This window comes from Elephas maximus, chromosome 2 (assembly GCF_024166365.1).
Source record: "Elephas maximus indicus isolate mEleMax1 chromosome 2, mEleMax1 primary haplotype, whole genome shotgun sequence".
In the NCBI taxonomy this organism is placed as follows: Eukaryota; Metazoa; Chordata; class Mammalia; order Proboscidea; family Elephantidae; genus Elephas; species Elephas maximus.
In genome coordinates, this window is record NC_064820.1 from 122,485,933 (window position 1) to 122,512,593 (window position 26,661).

Sequence of the window (26,661 nt, forward strand, 5' to 3'; positions counted from 1 at the left end):
AAACTTCTGTAACAATGGTCAAGACACAATCTGTTGTATTTTAGGCCAATAAAAGAACTTCAATAGATAAGCATACACTACAGAGAGACATACTGGCACAGAGGGGAAAAAAAAAACCTGTTGTGGTGGAGTCGATTCCAACTCATAATATCCTAAAGGACAGAGTAGAACTGCCCCCGAGGGTTCAAAGAGAGCCATATAGCCCATCACATGAAATTGACTCGTGACTTTTTTTTTTAAACAAGCCAAACAAAGTATCCCCTACATTTCTTCTCAATGCTTATCTGGCTTTGCGTCATTTCACCATCCTTACTACCCAGCTTTGCATCCTGGTTCCACCACTTACTGTGTAAGTGTCCCTGAGCAAATTCCTCAATTCCTCTGGGCCTCAGTTTCCTCATCTGTCAAGTAGGTATGATAATAATAAACTTCATTGTGTTGTTGTGAAAACTGAATTAGTTAATACATGTAAAGCAATTAGAATGACTGGAACAGAGGACACCCTCAACAAATGTTACCTTGTTGTTGTTAGGTGCCAACAAGTCAATTCCAACTCATACCAGCCCTAGGCACAACAGAACAAAACACTGCCCGGTCTCGCGCCATCCTGACAACTGTCGCTATGCTTCAGCCCATTGTTCAAGCACTACATCAGACAGTGTTCCATTGCTATTCATAAGGTTTTCACTGGCTAATTCTTTTCAGAAGTAGACCACCGGGTCCTTCTTCCCAGTCTGTCTTAGTCTGGAAGCTCAGCTGAAACCTGTCCGTCTTGGGTGACCCTGATGGTATTTGAATACCTGTGGCATAGCTTCCAGCATCACAGCAACACACAAGCACCCACAGTAGGACAAGCTGACAGGCATATGGAGGAAATATTACCTTCATAGGTATTAATTGGTAATATAAGAGACTATAAGACTCCAGTGCCTCTGGCTAAGACAGCTGGTGGAGGATTAACAGCATTGTTAATGAGGTTAAAAAGAGATTAGAAAATTACCTGTGGATTTTGATTATACTCCACTCTCCACATCCACCTTGTTACAGATAGTAAAAAGTTAGCCGAAATCTCAAAAATCCTATTTGTGAGAACAACTAAATACACCCATAACAAAAGAAGAGATTGAAAAGGTAATCAAAAAACTCCCAACGAAAAAAAGCCCTGGCCTGGACGGCTTCACTGCAGAGTTCTACCAAACTTTCAGAGAAGAGTTAACACCACTACAACTAAAGGTATTTCAGAGCATAGAAAAGGACAGGATACTACCAAACTCATTCTATGAAGCCACCATATCCCTGATACCAAAACTAGGTAAAGACACCACAAGAAAAGAAAATTATAGACCTATATCCCTCATGAACACAGATGCGAAAATCCTCAACAAAATTCTAGCCAATAGGATACAACAACATATCAAAAAAATAATCCACCAAGACCAAGTGGGATTCATACCAGGTATGCAGGGATGGTTCAACATTAGAAAAACAATTAATGTAATCCACCACATAAATAAAACAAAAGACAAGAATCAAATAATTCTATCAATTGAGGCAGAAAAGGCATTTGACAAAGTTCAACACTCATTCATGATAAAAACTCAGCAAAACAGGAATAGAAGGAAAATTCCTCAACGTAATAAAGGGCATTTATACAAAGCCAACAGCCAACATCACCCTAAATGGAGAGAGCCTGAGAGCATTCCCACCGAGATCGGAAACCAGACAAGGATGCCCTTTATCACCACTCTTATTCAACATTGTGCCAGAAGTCCTAGCCAGAGCAATTAGGCTAGATAAAGAAATAAAGGGCATCCAGATTGGCAAGGATGAAGTCAAAGTATCTCTATTTGCAGATGACATGATCTTAAACACAGAAAACCCTAAGGAATCCTCCAGAAAACTACTGAAACTAATAGAAGAGTTCAGCAGAGTATCAGGATACAAGATAAACATACAAAAATCAGTTGGATTCCTCTACACCAACAAAAAGAACATCGAAGAGGAAATCACCAAATCAATGCCATTTACAGTAGCCCCCAAGAAGATAAAATACTTGGGAATAAATCTTACCAGAGATGTAAAAGATTTATACAAAGAAAACTACAGTACACTTCTGCAAGAAACCAAAAGGAACATAAGTGGAAGAACATACCTTGCTCATGGATAGGAAGACTTAATATTATAAAAATGTCTATTCTACCAAAAGCGATCTACACATTTAACGCAATTCCGATCCAAATCCCAACGACATTCTTTAATGAGATGGAGAAACAAATCACCAACTTCATATGGAAGGGAAAGAGGCCCCGGATAAATAAGGCATTACTGAAAAAGAAGAACAAAGTGGGAGGCCTTACTTTACCTGATTTTAGAACCTATTATACCGCCACAGTAGTCAAAACAGCCTGGTACTGGTACAACAACAGATACATAGACCAACGGAACAGAATTGAGAATCCAGACACAAATCCATCCACATATGAGCAGTTGATATTTGACAAAGGCCCCAAAACAGTTACATGGGGGAAAAGACAGTCTTTTTAACAAATGGTGCTGGCATAACTGGATATCCATCTGCAAAAAAATGAAACAAGACCCATACCTCACTCCATGCACAAAAACTAACTCAAAATGGATCAAAGACCTAAATATAAAATCTAAAATGATAAAGATCATGGAAGAAAAAATAGGGACATTAGGAGCCCTAATACATGGCATAAACAGTATATAAAACATTATAAAGAATGTAGAAGAAAAACTAGATAACTGCGAGCTCCTAAAAATCAAGCACCTATGCTCATCCAAAGACTTCACCAAAAGAGTAAAAAGACTACGTACAGACTGCGAAAAAGTTTTTAGCTATGACATTTCTGATCAGCGCCTGATCTCTAAAATCTACATGATACTGCAAAAACTCAATTGCAAAAAGACAAATAACCCAATTAAAAAATAAGCAAAGGATACGAATAGACACTTCACTAAAGAAGACATTCAGGTAGCTAACACATATATGAGAAAGTGTTCACAATCATTAGCCATTAGAGAAATGCGGATCAAAACTACAATGAGATTTCAGCTCACTCCAGCAAGGCTGGCATTAATCCAAAAAACAGGAAAGAATAAATGTTGCAGAGACTGTGGAGAGATTGGAACACTTATACACTGCTGGTGGGAATGTAAAATGGTACAACCACTTTAGAAATCGTTTTGGCGCTTCCTTAAAAAGCTAGAAATAGAACTACCGTACGATCCAGCAATCCCACTCCTTGGAATATATCCTAGAGAAATAAGAGCCTTTACACGAACAGATATATGCACACCCATGTTCACTGCAGCACTGTTTTAAAAAAAAAAAAAAATTTTTTTTTTTTGGCAGTGTTTACAATAGCAAAAAGATGGAAGCAACCAAGGTGCCCATCAACAGATGAATGGATAAATTATGGTATATTCACAGAATCCAATACTATGCATCGATAAAGAACAGTGAGGAATCTGTGAAACATTTCATAACATGGAGGAACCTGGAAGGCATTATGCTGAGTGAAATTAGTCAGTTGCAAAAGGGCAAATATTGCATAAGACCAGTATTATAAGAAGTTGAGAAATAGTTTAAACTGAGAAGAAAACATTCTTTTGTGGTTATGGGGGGAGGTGGGAGAGGGGCATTCACTAATTAGATAGTAGATAAGAACTACTTTAGGTGAAGGGAAAGACAGCATACAATACAGGGGAGGTCAGCACAATTGGACTAAACCAAAAGCAAAGAAGTTTCCTGAATAAACTGAATGCTTCGAAGGCCAGCATAGCAGGGCAGGGGTCTAGGGACCATGGTTTCAGGGGACACCTAAGTCAATTGGCATAATAAAATCTATTAAGAAAACATTCTGCATCCCACTTTGAAGAGTGGCGTCTGGAGTCTTAAATGCTAGCAAGCAGCCATCTAAGGTGCATCAATTGGTCTTAACCCACCTGGATCAAAGGAGAACGAAGAACACCAAGGACACAAGGCGATTAAGAGCCCAAGAGACAGAAAGGGCTACATGAACCAGAGACTACATCATCCTGAGACCAGAAGAACTAGATGGTGCCTGGCTACAACTGATGACTGCCCTGACAGGGAACACAACAGAGAACCCCTGAGGGAGCAGGACAGCAGTGGGATGCAGACCCTAAATTCTCATAAAAAGACCAGACTTAATGGTCTGACTGAGACTAGAAGGACCCCGGTGGTCACGGCCCCCAGACCTTCTGTTGGCCCAGGACAGGAACCATTCCCGAAGCCAACTCTTCAGACATGAATTGGACTGGACAATGGGTTGGAGAGGGATGCTGGTGAGGAGTGAGCTTCTTGGATCAGGTGGACACTTGAGACTATGTTGGCATCTCCTGTCTGGAGGGGAGATGAGAGGGTGGAGGGGGTTAGAAGCTGATGAAATGGACACAAAAAGAGAGAGTGGAGGGAGAGAGCGGGCTGTCTCATTAGGGGGAGAGTAAGTGGGAGTGTGTAGCAAAGTGTATATGGGTTTTTGTGTGAGAGACTGACTTGATTTGTAAACTTTCACTTAAAGCACAATAAAAATTGTAAAAATCCTATTTACAGATCCAAAAAAAACAAACCTGTTGCCATCGAGTCAATTCCAACTGATAGCGACATTATAGGACAGAGTAGAGCCGCCCCATAGGGTTTCCAAGGAGCAGCTAGTAGATTCGAACTGCCGACCTTTTGGTTAGCAGCCAAGCTCTTAACCGTCGTACCACCAGGGCTTCATTTGCAGGTCAGAGCGAATAAATTCACTGGAGCCCTGGTGGCACAATGGTTAAAAGCACTTGGCCGCTAACTGAAAGATCAGCGGTTTGAAACTACCAGCAGCTCCATGGGACAAAGATGCGGCAGCCAGCTTCTATAAAGATTTCTTCTACTTTGTCCTATAGGGTCGCTATGAGTCCAAATTGGTTTTTGGTTTGGGGACCAAATTCAGACACAGGTGAGAACATTTTTAAGGCCTGCCCTGCAAAGGCCAACTGGCCAAAAATCTTTACATTGGTATTGGGTTGGCATTGATATACACGTAACCCACCGGCCAGCCCTCTTTCAGACCACTGAGCCCCATTTATTGGTCCCAGCTGCTTCCACCCTTGTTGGCCCATCTATTTGTTTCCACCTTTGCTACTGTTTTCTGAAAGCAAAGGCGGGAACCAAGGGTGGCCAAAGGAAGTTTGGGTAGAGATGGTCCTGGGCTACCAGTATTTTCTACCTCCCAAATTAAGTGTTATCATTCAGAGAACCTAAAATATTATCTGATTCTCCATCATGACTAGGCCACAAATACTCTAGTTTATTAAAAAGAAATCATGTAAACTAAGGACTGTTGATGAGGCATAGCATTAAGGGAGGCAGTATAGCAAAACAAAGAGGAGTGAACACTTGGAAACAGAAAGACTTGTGTTTGAATCCCAGACCAGCCTTCCACCATTTGCTAGTTGTGTGACCTTTGACAAGTACCTTACCTCAGTTTCCTCCCCTGCAAAACAGGAAAGAAGTCAAAGGATTAAATGAGATAATCTGTATAAATTACTTAACATAGTACAGGGCACATGGTAACAGTTCAATAGATGATACATCTTTTTTCTGGGGTTTTTTGTGGGTTTTTAAAAATTTTATTGTGTTTTAGGTGAAAGTTTATAGCACAAAATTAGTTCTTCATTCAAAAATTTTATACACAAATTTTTCTGTGACATTAGTTGCAATCCTCAAAATGTGTCAGCACTCGTCCCCTTTACCTTTCCACCCTGGGTTCTCAGTGCCCTGTCATCCAGTTTTCCTGTCCCTTCCTCCCTTCTCGTCTTTGCTTTCGGATAGGTGTTGCCTATTTGGTCTCATATACGTGATTGAACTAAGAAGCACATTTCTCATGTGTGTTACTGTTTTATAGTCCTGTCTAATCTTTGGCTGAAGGGTGGACCTTGAGAGTGGCTTTGGTTCTGAATTAGCAGGGTGTCTGGGGGCCATCCTCCAGTCACCTTCAGACCAGTAAGTTTGGTCTTTTTTGTGAATTTGAATTTTGTTCTACATTCTTCTCCCACTCTGACTGGGACCCTCTATTGTCTTCCCTGTCAGAGCAGTTGTTGGTGGTAGCTGGACACCATCTAGTTCTTCTGGGCTCAGGCTGGTGGAGGCTGTGGTTCATGTGGGTCACTAGGCCTTTGGACTAATATTTCCCTAGTGTCTTTGGTTTTCTTCATTCTCCTTTGCTCCAGATGGGATGGAATCAATAGATGTATCTTAGATGGCCACTTGCAAGCTTTTAAGACCCCAGATGCTACTCACCAAAGTAGAAGATTTTTTACTTATGCACTTTGCTATGCCAGTTGACCTAGATGTCCTTTGAGACCATGGGCCATTTTTCTGTTTTTTATGGGCATAGGAACCTTACTGTAATTAAAAAACCAAACCCGTTGTCATTGAGTTGATTCGGCAGAGTAGAACTGCCTCATAGATTTTCCGAGGAGGGGCTGGTGGATTCAAACTGCTGAACTTTTGGTTATCAGCCAAGCTCTTAATCATTACACCACCACAGGTCCTTACCAACTCAAAATGTTTTAACTTAAAACCAAAAACCCATTGCCATCGAGCCAGCTCTGACTTATAGTGACCCGATAGGACAGAGTAGAACTGCCCCATAGAGTTTCCAAGGATCACCTGGTGGATTTGAACTGCTGACCTTTAGGCTAGCAGCTGTAGCACTTAACCAGTACACCACCAGGGTTTCCAATAATAATTTTTAAAAAAGAGAGAGGTGGGGCCAAGATGGTGGAATAGCCAGATGCTTCCGGTGATCCCTCTTACAACAAAGGCCCGAAAAATCAAGTGAAACGATTATATTTGTGACAAGCTAGGAGCCTTGAATGTCAAAGGCAAAGTCAGAAAACAGACTGAGGGGCAGGGGGAGAGAGAGGTGGTTCAGAAGCGGAGAGGAGTTGCTGGACCTGAATTGCCAGGATCCCTCAGGCACCATTCCCAGGAGTGGCGGTGGCGGCAGGCTGGTGGTAGTGTTCAGCTGCAGTTTCCTCAGGGAGAAGCAGCCAGTCACACAGCCTACTCACACCTCCGGAACCAGAGAAGAACTGCGCTCTCTGCAAAAGCTAAGTATTTGCGTATATTTTACCGCGCCCCCCGTCCCCAAGCTGGCTTCAGTGGCTGTTGATTTCCCTGGGCCTGAGATAGGCCCATCTGTGTGCCCTGAGCCATGCTCCCCAACTTGGAGAAGGAATAAACTCACAACAGTGGGAAAAGACAATCTGCCAGCTCCACTAACCTGGGGAGCTAAGGACAGAAGTGGCTCCTGTCCAGGCATAAACGGTATGTGGACTTTGAATACATTTCCCCCCTGCATGGACCTGCGTGGGCCTATTTCAGGAGAACAGGTCCTTGCTGACAGACTGCAACTGTTTAAGCTGTGTGGTGGAGAGGTGGATGTTTGATATTTGACACCACTTTGCCTGTTAAACAGGGTCCTCACCTATCCACATCACGGGCCTAAGGACTGGTGGTTCTAGTCAGGTCACCCAGCCACCCGCAACAGGGGTCCAAGGATAACTGGTACCTCCCAGTCCTTACAACCAAAAGCATTGGGTGCCCATGGTCTGTCTGCAGAACCCACCCACCTGTACATTCTAGGGGCCAGGGACGCGCTTTCTTCAGAGACACTCGGGGGACCGTTCTCAGCCCCGTACCCTGTTCAGAGCGTGACCCCCTGCTGTAACCAGACACTGGTACCTACACCGATCACCCCTGCCCCTCCAAGACAGTAGGACAGAGCCAACTCCTCAGACGGATTGGACTGAACTATGGGATAGATAGTGATATTGGTGAAGAATGAGCTTCTTGGATCAAGTAGACTCATGAGACTACGTTGGCATCTCCTGTCTGAAGGGGAGATGTGAGGGTAGAGGGGGTCAGAAGCTGCCCAAATGGACATGAAAAGAGAGAGTGGAGGGAAGGAGTGTGCTGTCTCATTAGGGAGAGAGCAATTAGGAGTATATAGCAAGGTGTTTATATGTTTTTGTATGAGAGTCCAACTTGATTTGTAAACTTTCACTTAAAGCACAATAAAAATTTTTTTTTAATTTTAAAAAAAAGAACTAAACATGGCTCATTCTGGTGCTGTGAGATTCAAAATTCTTAGGTAGTAATAACCTGTGATCTCACAAAAGCACAAAATGAATCCCACTCAAAATAAATGACTTTGTAAAAACATCACTCACCTATATTCTCAACAACAAAATAACACTGAGGAAAAAACAATTAAAAAACTACTTATTGTTTTAGTCTTTCATGAAAAGTTCACCACTATGCTAGGACTACTTCAGACAACTTAGGAGAAATGCATAACAACTAGGAACCATGTAAAGGTCCCTGAAAGCAACTTGGACTGAAGGGGGCGTGGCACCAGACTACTGCACCAATCAGATGGCGAAAGCTGTCAGGAGGTATTAACTGACAAGGGTTCATGTATATTTTTATTACATTCTTTTGCACAGTTTGTCAATTTGTTATTTGAAATAACGTAAATGAATGAGTTTTAAAAAAATCATTCAGTAACTGGGCATTCTGTAGTACCAGATTCTTTTATTCTTGTGTTACCATTCTGGTTGTTTTGACTATAAGAGAGTCCATCTGTTCCCATGACTCCAGATATCATATATAGGCTAATATCTTTGAAATTTATATTTATAGCTCAAATCTCCTGTAAGTTCTGGACTCAAATATCCACTGTTTGTTTAATATAAGATTTTAGAATTTTTTTAATGACATAAAGTAAAAAAGTATTTTTGCACACTGTCTAGCACATAGTTGGAGTTCAGTAAGTGCTGTGGTTACTATCATCATGAGAGCTGCACAATAACACAGCTAATTCCGAAATCCTAACATAGCAATTAGCCACTGTCACTGCCCAGCGAAGACTCAACATCATATGTGTAGTCGATACTGTCCATTGCCTATCAACTCCTTCCTCTTCCTACTCACCAAATGAACTCTGATTTGGGGTTCATGAAGCTGGCAGAGCTCCCTAATCTCAGGGAAGCTGAGCTACTGGCCCAGGGTACAAGTTGAAGTAGGTGTTAATCAGTCATGATAATTGCATTGCCCTTTGCTAAATACTAACTTTCCTAGCCCCCTTGTAGTTAAGGGCGTCCATGTAACAGTTCTGACCAATGAAATCGAGAAGTATTTGCTGGAAGGCTACTGGGCAAGTTTTTCCTCTGCTGATAAAATGAGAGCACCTTACAAACAAAAGATCTTTATTGCTTTGGGCCCTTGGAGCTATATAGCAACCATCTTGCTATTCCATGACACAAGCATTAGGAGAAAAAGCCCACACTAGGTCATGGAGCTTTTGGTTCACTAGTTCTGGAGTATCTACTTCCAGACTTGCTATAGTAGATAACTCAATGTCTTTATTGCTTAAGCCACTATTAATGGCTAAGGTTGACTGAATCCTGATATAAAGGGTATGCGGTACCACCAAAAGCTTTCTAAACAAAGCTTAAATTAGATACTTAGATATTGGTCAGAAATATGGCTACTTCCCCTGATGAGGTTTCATCTATCAAATAAATACATGAAAAAGCTTACAGCTAATGCTCATTTACAGGGGCAGTGGTAGTTCAGTTCTAAAATTCTCAGCTTCCGCGTGGGAGACCCAGGTTCTATTTGTGGCCAGTGCATCTCAGAAGCAGTCACCAGCTGTCCGTTAGTGGAGGCTTGAGTGTTGCTGAACATGTTTCCTGTTAAACCCAAACGAAACCCACTGCCATCAAGTTGATTCTGACTCATAGCGACACCACTGGGTTTCCAAGGCTGTAAATCTCTACTGAAGTAGACTGCCACATCTTTCTCTCAGGAAGCCGCTGGTGGTTTCAAACCACCAATCTTTCAGTTAGCAGTCCATCACTTTAACCACTGAGCCACCAGGGTTCCTTTGTTTCATATTATACAACCTATTTATAATTCTAAGTTTTTGTCTTTTTAGGTCAAAGTCCATGTTCATTATATGTAAAAGGCAACAGCATTCATAAGTTTAGTAGTTAACAAATACAATAAATAATATGCTACCCAGTATCATGGAACTAGAGTTATGGGAAACGGGAAGTCGCAATGAAAACAAAAGTAAAAAAAAAGTGTGAGTTTATATTTTAAAAATTTAGTTAAAATTCCACCTAGTATTTAGAACATGTTTACCACTGTACCAAAAAAGAAAGCCACTAGTCATAGCGTATATTTACAACTTGAAGAACAAATTTTATCGTGCTTTATTGCTCTTTGAATAAGTCCATTAAATAAGCTGCTGATTTAAAGTACAGGAAAAGTTGATGAGAAACAAATAAAATAAAATATAAAAAATCTGGGAGGCTTTTCCTTAAATCATTTAAAAGCTTTATACTATGAAGTTAGAGAACTTTGACTATGATTAAGTTGATTTTCCTCTTTGTGTGTTAATAAGAAATTACCACTCTTAATTAAGCACTCACTGAATGCCTGATTTTGTGCTAAGTGTCTGACATAATACTACTTAGCGCTATAACTTACGTATTTTCCCCCTTTTACATATGGGAGGACTGAGGTTTATGAAGTTAAAAAAGTGTTTGTCTAAGAGGCAACATTGTTAGCAATTATCAGATCCATTACATATGATTCTGATTATTCACACCAAAGAAACACACACATGGTACATGTACCAAATATGCTTGATGAGTCACCACAATTCAAGGCCGCTGAATGTCATAAAATTAAGTAATATTATGTCTTCAAAGCATTGGCTTTACTGTTAAAACTACACTTACTCCTCACTTAGTGACTATCCTGTTATCCAACATTTCACATTTACGACAACAGTAAAAAATCTACTATCTGTTTTGCACATTAACAATGTATATGTGGCAGTAATGAATGTCAAGGTGTGATGCGAGAGTAACACTGGCTATAATGGTTAAGGAATAAGTCAGCTTGGCTGGGCCATAGTTATAAGTGGTTTGGCAGTTATGTAATGATGTAATCTGGCAGTTATGTAATGATGTAGTCATCCTCCATTTTGCGATCTGACACGGTCATCCTTCATTTTTGCATAACGCTGATTTTCGTGTAACGACCTAGTTTTTGGAACCTTACCATGTCGGTAAGTGAGGAGTGGGTATAGTTGTACTCATCAATAAGGATTTAATTCTAATAAGTCAATTGCATTACCAGAGAATGACAGTGTATTTAAAAAAAAAAAAAAAAGATAGTTCATAAAAAACCTACAAGCAAGAATAAAACAAGGATGTCACTCTCACCACTGCTATTCAACATTGTACTGAAAGTCCTAGCTGAGCAATTAGGCAAGAAAAAGAAAAAAATATCCAAATTGGGAAGGAGAAAGTAAAACTATGACTCTTCGCAAATGATATGATCCTATAGATTGAAAAATCCAAAATTCCACAAGAAAACTATTAGAACTAATAAAGGAATTCAGCAAAATTGCAGGCTCTGAGGTCAACACACAAAAATCAGCCAAGTTTCTATACATAGCAATGAGCATTCTGAAAAAGATATTAACAAAACAGTTCAATTTACAAGAGCATTTAAAATAATTAAATACCTAGGAACAAATTTAACATGAAGGTAAAAGACTTGTACACTGAAAACTATAAAACATTACAAAAAGAAATTAAAGAAGACCTAGATAAATAGAAGGCCATTCTGTGTTCATGGGTTGAAAGACCTAATATTGTAAAGATGTCAGTACTACCCAAGGCAATCTATAGATTCAATGCAATTCCCATCAGAATTCCAGGAACCATCTTTGAAGAAATGGAAAAGTGAATCCTCAAATTTATATGGAACAAGGGGCCTGAATAACCAAAGCAATCTTGAAAAAGAAGAACAAAGTAGGAAGACTCTATTTCCCAACTGTAAAACACACTGGTTTCCACATCTGTTAAAGATGGCTATAACATGAGCACTTTGATCTCTAAGACCTCTTCTAGCTAACATTTTACAACTCAAAACTGAATCCATAATATTATTTGATAGATAGATGGTTAAAAAAAGACTAATGCCTGAAGCACTAAAAGAGAAGACACAAATTCTACTGGGACAACGCTTTGTCCGTAAAATTGATGGCTCTGTAAATACAGTATCTGCATCAAGTATGGTATCATAAAGTTTAAGCTCAAACACCCTCACAACCTAGACAGGAATGACCTAAACTGACCTTTCTCAGGTAATGGAAGGGAACACATCAAGATGTAGACTGCAGTCTAGAGTTACCTCTGGCATGTAAGTGAATCCAATTAGAGTTCCTTTAACTAGATTACCTGGCCTAACTATCAGGAGCTGCAGGATGTATATAGTGGCCATGTGATAGAAAGGGGCTGATGATAGGCTGTACTCCCAGGAAGAAGAGTGAGTGATAGAATGAACTCAGACTAGGCTTCTACAGCCCCATTTATATTTCAATTTCTACAAAAATACTTTTATTAGTAATATTTGAGTTATTTTAAAAGATGTGCTACCCCAGAGACCCTTTTAGCTTAGTAACTAAGTCACTCCTCAGGCTCACCCTTCAGCCAAAGATTAGACAGGTCCATAAAAAAAAAAAAAGATTAAAGGGGCACACCAGCCCAGGGCCAAGGACTAGAAGGCAGGAGAGGACAGGAAAGCTGGTATAGGAAACCCAAGGTCGAGAAGAGGAGAATGTTGACATGTCCTGGGGTTGGTAACCACTGTCGCAAGACAACAGGTGTACAAATCGTTTAATGAGAAGCTAGTTTACCCTGCAAACCTTCTTCATCTAACGTACAAGAAAAAGAAATGATCGTAGATGTAGGGGAAAAAAAAACCTGTGCTATATTTTTTCACAGTTCCTCAAAATTAATTATTAATGTTATTGACTGTCATTAAATACCTTAAATTGTTACATTTATATTTCTGTTTGTTTTAAATAATATAGGAGGAGATTAAGTTGAAAACTTGTCCTCATTCAAAATCAGTCCTGATAAGAGTAACGAAGAGTTTATAAAAGTTCCTAGGGAACATTCAGAGCTGAGTATTGGGAATGGGATCTCCCTCCACAACTGCTTTAGAGCCCAGAAGGGTCATATCCTGAATAAATAAATCACTCATCTCATTTGCTTCTCAAAACTTTATTTTCTCTGTAATGCAGAAAAGGGGGGAAAAAAAATAACTTGACCAAAATGCTGGATGTAATTAATCTACAAATATGGTCATAAGTAGTTACAGGATATTTTATTACGTTTTCAGTTTTTTCCACAACACCTTTATCTTAAAATAATTCAGCAATATTCATAATAACATTAAGTCAAATCAAGGCCTTTAAAAAACTGACAGAAGTTAAATGTTTAAGATTTCAGTGTTGCTTAAAAGCAGAATTTACAGAATGCCCGATATGTTGTTGATCCAACTGCACAGCTGGCCAGAAGATAACATTTGCTTGTGCTTCATACTACCTGGAGAAGGCAAGGTGTGGGCAGGCACTGCTCTGCTCTTAAGCACTTTAACAAAGAATACACAGTTAACGGAGAGAAAAGCTAGTATAATGGGAACGTAAGCAGCTTAGTGGAAAATAAATTTGTCCCCAAGTTCTCATGAGTAAAAAAAAAAAGTAGGATAATTACAGGTTCTCAAAAACACACAAGAAAACAAACACACCCCTCACTAATGAGTCTAAGAAGAGAACCACAAATACCCATCCTCCGCTACGGTTAAAGGAAGCCTAGCTCTGCTTCACACGACTTTGCTGTGAAACAGAAAGTGTCTGGTTCACAACTGTCAGTCACAATGTGGTGACTTTCTCAAGCTCTCCTCTGGGCATAAGCCCGTTTATGAGTCTGTCATTGCAAACCTTAAATAAATAGCTCGCAACTATTCTCAGCGTATGCTCTCTCACTTACCTGCTGTACAGTGAAGAAGATGCTGTAGCTTTACTTGTGGTTAATTGTATTACAACTCATGTAGATACTTTAAGTTTTTTTTTTTTTTACTATTAAGTCCTCAGCCTTCTTTTTCTGATCTGACTTCATAGAAGTCTCCACTCCAAACTTCTCCCCTTGAAAGTCATTGCCTCCTGACATGGAGCTAAAAGCAAGGCTGCATTCCCTCAAGAATTCCAGTTCACTGTGTTATTTTCAGATCATTCTGCACTGGTAAAACAGAGTAAGTCTCTGCAAATAACTATACTGCTGCTGTCATACATCAAAGCTATGTAAGAGATAACAAGAGAAAGAAATTATTAGTAATCTATGTCTTCAAAGCACTGAAGTGTGTTCACAGAATACTTCAAATACCTATGTGTGCAGATATGTGATCTGGGATGGCAGTTTTTATTTGAAAAAGGAAAAGTGCACTGCACAATGACAAATGTATCAAGTATCAAATTGATAAAAGAAAAAATTAATATCAACAGCTCAGTTTTCTTCTCCACACTTGTGGGACACTCAAAGAGCCACATGAGGAGTAGTATAGCATACCCATTGCCATCAAGTCAATTCTAACTCATAGCGACCCTGTAGGACAGAGTAGAACTGCCCCATGGAGTTTCCAAGGAGCTCCTGGTAGATTCAAACTGCCGACCTTTTTGATTAGAGCCATAGCTCTTAAACACTACGCCACCAGCCTTTCATAAAAGTCAAAAACATGGAGCCAGATTCCTGGGTTCAAATACCATTTTTGTCACCAACTGGCTGGGAGACCTTGGTCAAGTTACTTAACTTCTCAATCTTCATTTCCTCCTCTGTAAAATGGGGATAATCACAGTATTTCATAGGATTGTTATGAGGATTAAATAAGCCATATTTGTAAAGCATGTAAACAAGGACATATCAGTGTCTATTAAACAAAATGGTGCACAGGTGTTCAGTAGTCATGCAAAGAGCTAAAAGTAGTAATACTCTGCACTGGTGGTAAGTTTAAAAAGGGCTGGTAGGGATACACAGAAGATAAAATGACACATCACTGAAGGGAGTGTGAGATTTCAAAAGCGTTACCAAACACTGAATTAAATGTTTGGATGCTGGGTTCTATACATATTTAATCATTTTGAGCTTGGCACTAAAATATGCCTAAATATTTCTATACAGTAACTGAGGGTCCAGGCCAAATGTGACCTCTGTGTGATCTTGGAAAACGCACCCTGTGTCCTTAGGGCATTATTTGAAAACTAAAGGAACCTGACTACATGTTTTATCTCTAAGGTCCAACTCTGATAGTCCCAGAAAGGTGGTGGCTTCTTTAAAAAGTGTGAAATTTCAGTGGAATACTACATTGATAAAGAACAGTGATTAATCTGTGAAACATTTCATAACATGGAGGAACCTGGAAGGCATTATGCTGAGTGAAATTAGTCAGTTGCAAAAGGACAAATATTGTATAAGACCACTATTATAAGATCTTGAGAAATAGTTTAAACTGAGAAGAACACATTCTTTGTGGTTAAGAGAGGGGGAGGCAGGGTGGGAGAGGGGGAGGCAGGGTGGGAGAGGGCTATTTACTGATTACATAGTAGATAAGACCTACTTTAGGTGAAGGGAAGGACAACACTCAATACAGGGGAGGTCAACACAACTGGACTAAACCAAAAGCAGTTTCCTGAATAAACTGAATGCTTCAAAGGTCAGTGAAGCAGGGGCAGGGGTTTGGGGACTATGGCTTCAGGGGACATCTAAGTCAATTGGCATAATAAAATCTATTAAGAAAGCATTCTGCATCCCACTTTGTAGTGTGGCCTCTGGGGTCTTAAATGCTACCAAGCAGCCATCTAAGATGCATCAGTGAGTCTCAACCCACCTAGATCAAAGCACAATGAAGAACACCAAGGTCACAAAAAAAAAGTTTCTATTTTTTTTTTTTTATTATCCAATAAATCTGCCTTCTCTTATCAGTAATGTATTTCAATAGAGGAATGTAAGGAGATTGAGGTAATTCTTCTGTCAACAGCTCTTGGTAATGGGAAATCTGGAATTAGATTTCAAACTGTCTATATAGGGTGGCCAAAAAGTCTGGAAACAGGGATAAACTTATTTTTAAATAATATGTTAGCTACATTCTCCTGACCTCTAGTCACCTTTCCACCTGAAGGACCTCTATATTGAAAATAATGGGTCCAGCTATTATTTTGAAAAAAAGCATAATAAATGCACTGTTTTCCCTGTATTTCCAGACTTTTCAGAAACACGTAGAAACCAAAAGCTAACTCTGGAGATCTACTAAGCATCTCATCATGTGTAAAATGCTGCCTAGTGCCTGAGAGGTCAGGGATTAAAGGTCTTGCTGTCAAAGAGCTCAAAGGAAACCTGTGTACATAAAAAACGAGAGTGATCGGCAGGGAGGGAGGTACATCGTAAGGCACTGATTGACCCTCAGTGAGCACTGGCCAGGCCTTCCACTGTCTACATTCTCAAACATGTGGCAAGATCTCACCTGGAGCCAAGTGCACCTGAATCTACCCACTGATTTCCCACGGTGGTGAATCATGAGAAAGACTAGGAAGCCAAATGAGCTATTCCAAATTTCATTTCCTCACCCTGCAGTCTTTAGGCTGAATACCAACCATTTCACCCAATCTATTTGCTCCTCCCTATGATGTTCCAAGGAGAGAAAATAACAAGAGCAAAAGCTGAAGGTGAGAAAAGAAGGAATTAGTAATAGTTTGGCAGGAGTGATTAGCCAATCCATTCCCTTTAGACTGACCTGAAAATGTAAATTGTATCATGTCACTCCCTATTTGAAACCTATCCAAGACACCTAGGTGGGGAGGAAAAAAAAAAGTAGACTCTTCATAGGCATCTAGAATAAAATGCATGCTTAGTTCTCCAGCCTGATGGCACCTTTACCTCTCCAGTACCTCCCTCACCACTCTCCTCACTCAAAGCTCCCAACATACCTGTTCCTCCAACAGACTAAGCTGTGTCCTAACTCATGGCCCCTATATCCTCTGCCTGACTCTGCTCTTGGCAGGTCCCTTCTCATCTCTCAGGTCTTAATTCAAATAGTATATCAGGTAAATGTCTAATGAGGGTCTTTCTCGTTATCCTCTGCCACAGCTCTCTGTTTATTGCCTTATCACTCTGTCATTACTTTTTCTTTTTGCCACGCATACACCAGTAGATTGTTCAAAGAGGAGAAATAGCATGTCTCTGTAGTATCTAAAGCACCTAATACAGTGCCTGGTACATGGCTGGCTTTTGATTTTTGCTGAATAGATGAAAATCTGTATTTCTTAAAAACAACTCTAGGGAGCACAGGGAGAGTTACAAGAGGCAAGGAGACCAATTAAGGTGAAGGTGATTGTAGACCACACTTGAAGCAGCACTGATTTATGCACTGCTAATACTACCACTGGAAGAGGAAGAATATCACCATCCTTAAGAACTTTCTTTTAGACAGTTATACAGTCACATTGGTTAAGCAATGAATGGACTGGATTAGACTAACACAGCACCCACCCCAGCACCCAGTGCCGTCGAGTCGATTCCTAAATGTTATCGGAGGTCTGTATACTTTATATTGTGCACACAATCCCATTTCTCCTTGAACCTCCTCCATAAAGCAGAGGCCAGGCAGGCCTCTAGACTATTCCCAGGTCAGCAAGCCATTTTTCCCTCCCTCTCACCCCATCTTCAAGGGCAAAAAGCACAGGTTATTGCTGCCACTCTACGCCAGTGGTTCTCAACACTGGCTGCATGTTACAATCATTTAAAAACTGTAAAAGGCTGAGATGCCTTTAAAAATGCCAAAGCCCAGACCACATCCCAGATCAATTACATCAAAATCTCTAGGGGTGGGACCCAGGCATCAGTATTTTTTAAAAGTTCCCGAGATAATTCCAGTGGGCCCCCAAAGCTGAAACAGATATTTTAAAGAAAAGTGCAAGTATCCACAAAGAGACCTTCATTTAATTCCTTTATGGTCGTTTGTTGTTACTAGTTGCCATTGAATCAATTCCAACTCAGCAAGCCCATCTGCTACAGAGTATAACTGTTCCATAGCGTTTTCGTACTATACTATTAACAGAAGTAGATCGCCAGGCCTTTTCTTCCGTGGAACCACTGGGTGGGTTCAAACCACCAACCTTGAAGTTAATACATGAGGAAAAACCATTTATGCCACCTAAGTATATTTTTTATGGTCATTGTTATTGTTGTGTGCTATCGAGTCACTCCGATTCATGCTTACAGAATCCTGTATTTTAAAGATTACAGAGTTGGGTCTAACAATGGGAAGCGTCCTACAAATAAACACCAATCAAAAGATATTCATTACATATCATTTTCTTCATTTTTCCCTACTAAGTGTACTATGAGTGTCACTTTACTTCAGAATAGTCAAATAAAAAAGGATATAAAGTATATATACTTACATACTTACGTGCTATCCAAAGAAAAATTTATTTTCTTGGTGGACAGAATAATTCTAATATATGTAAATCCATCTACCTCCTCTATTCAGAAATATGACCTTCTCTACCATTCCACAGAATTTCTAGCAGTAGGGACATTTAGCTTCTTGTAGACACAAGGAGGGAGCCCTGGTCATGCAATGGTTAAGCGCTTGGCTGCTAAGTGAAAGGCTGAGGGTTCAAACCCACCAGCTGCTCCATGGGGGAAAAAAAAACTGGCAATCTGCTCCCATGGAGTTTATAGTCTAGGAAACCCTATGAGGGCAGTTCTACTCTGTCCTATAGGGTCCCCAAGAGTTGGAGTCAACTTGACAGCACACAACAACAAATAAAAGGAGCCAAAATTGTCAGTTGATTGTGCAGAAAATGAATGAAAGAGTGACTACAAACATATAAGAAAACTGAAATTGGCTGGCTTAAAATCATTCTAAACTATGACTAAAAAATGGCCACAGCTAGCATTAATCCACTCCAAGTCAAGAAGAGGCATATTCTAGTTGTTCACATCTTTTATTTCCCCATATGCACCCACATATACACTGATCTATATATCCCACCTGGAAAGTTTGAGTTTTCTAAAACTCATGCAGATAACCTAATCACGCCAACAGAGGGTTATATATCTCATAAGATTATATACCAAATGACAATTTTCCCACCAATGTTGTAAAAATGGCTTGGTGGTGGGGTCATCTGACTTCCTGGTGTAACTTCACAAAGGGGAAGGAGAATTACGATCAACAGCCCAAGGCTGATTCCTATGAGGAGAAGGTCAAACATACCTCTACCCTCCAACCTTTTCACCAATTCTGACACCAGCCATCCCTTTCACAGCACTCTCTATTTCTCTGCTGGTTCAATAATTTGTTGCAGTGGCCACACAGAACTCACAGACAACACTCACAATTATGGGGTTTATTAGTGAAGTAACAGATTACAATTCAGAATCAGGAACAACTTAGGATACAGTTCTTCAGTCAGGACAGCTTCTCAGCCATGCCTCTCCCTTGGCCACTTGGGCCAGCCCAGCCTCTACCCTGCTCAGGAAGTGTTACTGAAGCCCCTGCCGAGACTTCCCCCAACTCCGCTGTGGTTCCCCAACCCCCATCGCAGCCCGCCAAGCCACAGCTTCCAACCGTGGTTTGGCCTGACCACGCTACAGCCACAGTTTGAATTTGGTGCCAGAATCCCGCGCACGCGTGAACCAAGATTTTGGCACATGGGCAGGACCTGAAGAGCTGTGTCCTCAGTCTGTCTTTGGACCTGACCGTCACCGACATGATTCAACATCCGGACCTCCAAATGTGGACATGAGAGGGCTAAGGGTGGAGAGTTGCAGGCATCAAACCCAACCCCCAGACACCATTGGGAATAAAAGTTCCCCAACCCCCTCAGACAGCGAGCACTTGGCCTTATGGTCGCTAGACCTTGGCCTTTGCTCCTTGTCTGCACAGACAATTCTGTTTCCCTCACAACTGGTGGTGTGGCGTCCATTTTATTTCAATCGGCTAATAGGACAGGACAAGAACCCTTGTTCAGTTACATTACAAAGCTGTTTGTTGTTGTTGTGTGCCATCAAGTCAATTCCAACTCACAGCGATACTAAGGACAGCGGATAGTGGATTCAAACTGCTGACCTTTTGGTTAGCAGGCTGAGCTTAACAACTTCACCACCAGGGCTCCTAAGCTGTTTAGTGTAGCCAATAAATGCCCAGGGGCATACCACTCCATCCTAAGCCTCAGCCTGAAGGTGCTCAGCTCTCTCCTTGGTCAGCAACCCTAGCTCCACCGACAGCGCCTGGAGGCATCCCACTCTGTCAGAAAGCCTCCTGCCCAAAGGCACTCAGCTCTCTAGCTCTGTGGGCTGGGAAGCCCACCACGTTGGCTCCTGCCAGTCTCCTGGTTCTGCCGCTGCCATGCTTGCTGCTGCTTCTCACCATCTTGCCCTATCTCCAGTGTTACAGCTCTCTGTCTCTTGGGTCTAGAAGGTTCTTAGTGCAGGGACCTTGAGTCCAAAGAACACACTCCACTCCCACCTCTTCTTCTTGGTGGTTGCGAGGTCCCCTCTCTGCTCTGGGATTGGCTCTCTTTTAAACCTAGCAGGATGACAAAACTGACCAATCCCCTTGTAAGAGTTCCACACATTTTATTGCATAGTCCCACCCCCACAGGGGTTCCGTGCACCTTATTTGCATTCATAGCAAGCTGTCCAATCCCCTTGGTGAGACACAAGCACCTTATTTGCATAGCCCCACCCAATCATTTGGTGGGAGTTACAAGACCATGATAAGAAAGGCCATATAAAAGTGATCTATTGCACCACAAATGTGAAATAAAAGTTTTTAATGCTATTCAGTATTTTTAAAAATCCATATTCCTTGCTAGTTCAATATAATTCAAGCAGTTAGGCAGTTACTGTCATCCAAGATGTGCTATAATGTAATCAATAACATGTAAAGCACAGATCTGTAAAATGCTTCAAAAAAAATTTTTAAAGGAACTCCTCCTGCAAGTAAAATACACACAGAAAAGTAATGTATACTGGGTTAATTTTTTCTGTTATCATAGATATAGTTATGTACAAGCCATTCCGAATCACGGTTGCCTACAAACCTTAAAATATATATATATATACATAAAATGAAAACCAAACCCACTGCCGTCGAGTCGATTCATAGCAACTCATAGTGACCCTATAGGACAGAGTAGAACTGCCCCACAAAGTTTCCGAGGAGCGCCTGGTGGGTTCGAACTGCCGACTTTTTGGTTAACAGCCGTAGCACTTAACCACTATGCCACCAGGGTTTCCATACATATACCATTGTTATGGATTGAATAATGTCCCCCAAAATATGTATTGTAAATCCTAACCTCTATGCCTGTGGTTATAATCCCATTTGGGAATGGGTTGTTTTTGTTGTTAATGAGGCAGGATTAGTGCAAGGTGTATCTTGAATCAATCTCTTTTGAGATACAAAAGAGATTAAACAAACCAGCAGAAAAGAGAGGAGAGAAGAGACAAGCCAAGTCACATGAAGATCGCCACGGAGCAGAAGCTCAGAAGAGACAAGGCTCTTCCTCCAGAGCTGACAGAGAGAGAAGGTCTTCCTTTAGAGTGGGTACCCTGAATTTGGATTTATGGCCTTCTAAACTGTAAGAAAATAAATTTCTGTTTGTTAAAGCCATCCTCTTGTGGTATTTCTTTTAGGCCAGCACTAGATAACTAAAACAACCACATATCAGTAGATTACATTTTATGGAAAGCTGCTATTCTTGTGCCAATCCATTTTTCCTGGTCTGCCCTGGGGATCCTTTGGTATGCACATAAAACCTGGATGATACTTTAGCAGATAATGCTGAAGAAGGTAAAAGCTCTTCTCAATTTGAAGCCTGAGGATCTCCAATTTCACAAGCAAGCACTGTCCTTCCTATATGTAGTTAGAATCACTGGAGTTGCCACTAAGTGTCTGTACCAGAGTAATACGGTAACTACTCATATAATTGCAATTTAATCGTTCAAATCAGAACTTAACTCTTTTAAAACATGTTTTTCCAGTTCATTCATATTATTATATTTAATTCTAACCTGCCCAATGACAGACCCAAGGACTAACAGTATGTGTGTCTTAGCCTACCAGCTGAAAATTTTTCTTGCTTTATCTTTACCCCTGTGGCTGAGGAAAGTTACAGACACCCATTGGCTCCCTAGGGAAAGCTGTCTGGATGAATGGAAAAATGAAATTGCAGAATATTTTCAAAATAAACACGCTGTAGAGTAAAACCACTTCAACTAGTAACTAGTTCAGATTCTAATCCTGTAAGATTCATTTTTAACTTAGTTTAATATATAAACAAATTATTTATATGACCATGGCACTATATCGGAAACCCTGGTGGCATAATGGTTAAGAGCTACCACTGCTAACCAAAAGGTCAGCAGTTTGAATCCACCAGGAGCTCCTTGGAAACCCTGTGGGAGAGTTCTACTCTGTCCTGTAGTGTTGCTAGGAGTCAGAACAGACTCACTGGCAGTGGGTTTTTCTGGGGAGCTGTATCAATGCTGCATTTTACGTTTGTTTTTATAATAGGGTAAATGTCTCCCAAGTTTGCCGGTAATAACTGGCAAGCCCGTTTTAAAATCAAGAAGACAAAAATTTCTTGAGTGTCAGATGAAGTCCTAACATGGGATTTTACTGTTTATGTACATAAACATATGGTGAAAAAACCATTAAAAAGATTTACCAGGGAAAATGAATCAGCCCTCTGTACATGTTAAGATCTCCCAACCAGTAAAGACGGGATGACTGAATTTTAACACTTTACTTATTTATGCATCCATTAGAAGGTACGCATCTGATAGAAAATACAGCCAGCCATCAGGAGATCTAAGATCACGTTAAAGCTCCAAAATGTGTAGACTTAAGAAGTTCGTACTGCCCTCTGGTGCTTTTACTTCTCTCCCTGGGAAATGGCGATATGTAGTCTGTTGACAGCAGACCTGGCTGGGGGAAGGGGAGTGACGAGGGGGAAGGGTCGGTTGCAGAGTGAGCCACTTACGAGATGTAGGCTGGGTAGCCAAATCCTATCAGGTTGCAGAGGAGAGAGGCTCCATAACCGAACACCAGGTACAAGGCCACCAGCCCGATGATACCTGGAGACACGAGGAGAGAGGAGAGAAGTGGGTCGGCACTCACGCGGGGCAGCCCCCACCCACACGGAGAGTGGCATGTTCTAGGCGTTTTCCTCCTGACTCCACTAGAAACCCGCTGCGACCCTCTGCGGAAGGGCAGAACTGCCCCATAAAAAAAAAAAAAAAAAGCCCCATAGGGTTTCCAAAACCAAACCAAACCCGTTGGGGTCGAGTCGATTCCGACCCACAGCGACCCTACAGGGCAGAGGAGAACTGCCCCATAGTATCACTAAACCACTGCGCCACCAGGGTTCCACAGGACTTCCAAGGCTGTAAATTTTTAGAGAAGCAGAATGCCACTTATTTCTTTCCCGGAACTGCTGGTGGATCGGAACTTACGACCTTTCGGTAAGCAGCCCAGCGCCTAACCACTGCACCACCAGAGCTCCTCAATTAAAGTAGCGAGAAAAACCAACCACAAAAGGGTGGGCCTGCGCCTCCCCTGGCTGTTGTGTTGGGTCTGTGGATACTCAGCAACCCACACCTTTGTATCCCTCTTCCCTTCCTCTTTCCTTCTCGCAGGGGTACCAGCCGGGGACGCTGGGCGTTCAGGAGAGTCCGGGAAGGCTGGGGCACCCCGCCCACGCGCCCGCAGGGGCCCCCGGCCTCCCAGCACACGGGCCGGGGTAGCCCCGCTCCGCAGAGGGTCTGGAGAGCCCCGGAGTCCCGCGCCTGCCTGCGCTACCTCCCCTCCTGAGAAGACACCTCCCTCTCCGTGCGGGGCTCCAAGCAGGGTGTAGGGAGGCCGCAGCAACCCCTTCGCTCCGAGCCGAACCTGCGCACGGCCACTAAGACACCGCCGCGGGAGCAGACACGTCAGCGCCGGGCAGTTCTCCCTCCCCCACCCCCACCCCGGGCCCGCCGCCGCCCTCTCCGCCCGCCACCTGGCCCGGGGCACAGGCCTGCGACAGCCCAGGAGGGGTCTCTGATCCCGGGCTTCCGGGGCGGCCAGTTCGGTCCCCGAGGATGCCTGCTTGCTCCCCTACGTCTGTCACCAACAACGCCTTTCCCGAGCCCTCTCCCCGCTCTCCTCCCCAGCAGCAGCTGCCGGTGCAGCGGCGGCGGCAGCGAACCCCAGCGGGCCAAAGCGCCTTGCACCCACCGAGCGCGATGTAGCTCCGGCTCACTCCGGTCTTGGCCTCGAGCTTGGCCAGCAGGTCGGTCATGCAGTTCTTTTCGTGCAGGAACTGGTCGAACCTCTGCCTCATGGCCACAGACATGGCGGGGACTGTCGCGCCACCGCCCGGGGCTGCTCCTACTGCCGGGTGGACGCAGAGCTCGGCTGACTTAGGCGGGGACAGACGCAGCAGCTGCGGCGGCGGGGCGGGCGGGGCGCAGGGCGGACCGAGAAGGCCTTGCGTCGGGCGCGCTCCCCACTCCCGGCGGCGCGGCCCCCCTTTACCCCACTCCCAGCTCCGCAGCGAGCGCCACACCCAGTAGGCGGTTGGACCTGCGCCTCCCCGGGGCAGCTCTCGACGGAACAAGCGCCCCACGATCCCACGGGTCTGGTAACAGCCTTAATCCATTGGAAGTGAAAAGGGGATGATGAGGGGAGACGTATATTTTATGTCTCTTGTGGGTTCCTCTCTCAAATTGGACTAGTGCAAAAAGCAGGTGGAAAGGAGGCAGACGTTTTTGTTCCTTTCATTTGCAATGTAGTGGGACTAGTTTGAGGTACCTACACTGTGAAAAACGGTTTTTGATTCTCCTGTAATCCAGATTTCTGCGGTCTACGGAGTTGGGTGACCAACCCAGGCCATTTGCCTTTAGATGTCCTTTTGAACCTTGAGCCTTGAAAAAACCGGTTTCTAAAAGTCACCTTCGAGTCAAGCAATGGTCTAAATAAAGTAGTAAAACCGTTTTGCCTTGGGCATTGTGCTCTTTGGAAGAATTCAGCTAGTGTCAGGAAACAGACTCCAAAGGTCATACTGGGAGCTATATTTTAGGGTAAATCAGTAATTATTTTAATTGTTCTTTAAGATAATTCTGTATGAAATCGTTCCTGACCACCAATCGTTTATCAGCTTTACTTGTCAATGCCCACAAGATTTGATGTAAGAATCTTTAGAGGTTCTCTCATCTTTGGAGACGTGGTGACAGTGGTTCTACTCCGCCCCATAGGGTTTCCAGAGAAACCAAAAGGGTCATCGGCAACTAACAACAACAACTCATCTTTGGAACAATTTTGACTCTAGTCGAAATGCTACCCCAATTTGGAAATCATAAATAAACTTCAATCAATTTCTATTGTTGGCTTAATATGATTTTCATTTTAACAACTCATATGCTAAACCTAGGGCCCTGATGGTGCAGTGGTTAAGAGCTAAGGCTGCTACCCAAAAGGTCGGCAGTTCGAATCCACCAGCCGCTCCTTGGAAACCCGATGGAACAGTTCCACTCTGTCCTGTAGGGTCCTATGAGTTGGAATGGACTCAATGCAACAGGATGCTAAACCTGCTAAAGCATTTTAAATCTAAAAATTGAAATGTATCGGCCATCCTTACAGAAGTCTGGATGGAGGCCTGACTTTTCCCTCTTTGCCAGAAATAGAAAAGCAAACAAACAACAAATCCTTCACCATCGGGTAGATTCCGACTCATAGCGATCCTATAGGACAGAGTGGAACTGCCCCACTGGGCTTCCAAGGAGCAGCTGGTGGATTCCAACTGCCCACCTTTTGGTTAGCAGCAGAACACTTAACCACTTCACCTCCAGGGTTAGCAAATCAAATATTTCTCACCTACAAATAAAGACTTTTGAAGGAAGCTAACACACTGCTCAGGGATACACCTTTTCCAAGAAAGGACTACACTACTTGCATGTTTTCATGGCGAACATGCATTTGTTTGATGTCTGGTGTTATAGAATCATTTCCAAGCCTGCTCAGTGGAGGTAATAGCCCATCAAAACTAAACCTACTGAACTGGTTGCCTTAGAGCACATTCCGACACATGCCAACCCTATGTGTTACAGAGTAGAACTGCTCCATAGGGTTTTCTTGGCTGTAGTCTTTATGGAAGAAGCTCACCAAGTCATTCTTCCATGGAACCTCTGGGTGGGTTAGTATTGCCAACCTTTAGGTTAATAGCCCATTGCCAATTGTCTACACTTGCCTTCAAACAAAATTATCCTGAAGAAGAGAGAGATTCAAAGGTCTAAGACTTAGGGCAGGATCTAACTTCTTTCCTTCATGTCCTGCCCACAATATTCCTCTAGATTCCCACTGGCATCCCTAAATCTCGGCTCTTGTTACCTCTCACCTACATTATTTCAGGAGACTGCTTTTAATTGATTCTTTCTGACTCCTACAATTCATTTTGCACACTGCTGCAGAATCTTCCTCATCATTGCTTAAGCTTCAAAGGCTCCCCATTACCCACGGTCTTTAGTATTGCATTCAAGGTCCTGCACAAAAACTGGTCCCCAACATTCTCTCCTTTTCTCACAGAACCCCTCTGCTCTTTCAGACTGACTCAATTACCGTACTGTCTTCCACTTCCATATTGCCTTCCACTT

At 42.3% G+C, this 26,661-nt stretch overlaps 2 protein-coding genes across 2 annotated transcripts in view; one reads left to right on the top strand and one right to left on the bottom strand.

Moving 5' to 3' along the window:
* The window catches only part of REEP5 (receptor accessory protein 5), a 51,351-nt gene extending 26,875 nt beyond the window's left edge, over window positions 1–24,476 (bottom strand). Inside the window, exons 1-2 of the mRNA XM_049872311.1 lie at window positions 24,248–24,476; window positions 23,013–23,106 (exon numbers count right to left, since the gene is read on the bottom strand). Coding sequence (XP_049728268.1) covers window positions 23,013–23,106; window positions 24,248–24,365 — 212 coding nt within the window. The 5' untranslated portion in view covers window positions 24,366–24,476. The remainder of the gene's footprint in view (window positions 1–23,012; window positions 23,107–24,247) is intronic.
* LOC126069219 (CCAAT/enhancer-binding protein beta-like) lies at window positions 23,346–24,252 on the top strand. The gene is made up of 2 exons (XM_049872337.1): window positions 23,346–23,493; window positions 23,668–24,252. Exons 1-2 carry the CDS (start codon window positions 23,439–23,441, stop codon window positions 23,883–23,885), a joined length of 273 nt encoding a protein of 90 aa, XP_049728294.1. The 5' UTR covers window positions 23,346–23,438; the 3' UTR covers window positions 23,886–24,252.
* Window positions 24,477–26,661: the final 2,185 nt, after the last annotated feature.

Coding starts and splice junctions, on each gene's coding strand:
- LOC126069219 (XM_049872337.1), top strand. CDS start 23,439: ATGCCACTTATTTCTTTCCCGGAACTGCTGGTGGATCGGAACTTACGA. Junction 23,494..23,667: donor TCGGAACTTACGACCTTTCG/GTAAGCAGCCCA, acceptor TCCTTCTCGCAG/GGGTACCAGCCGGGGACGCT.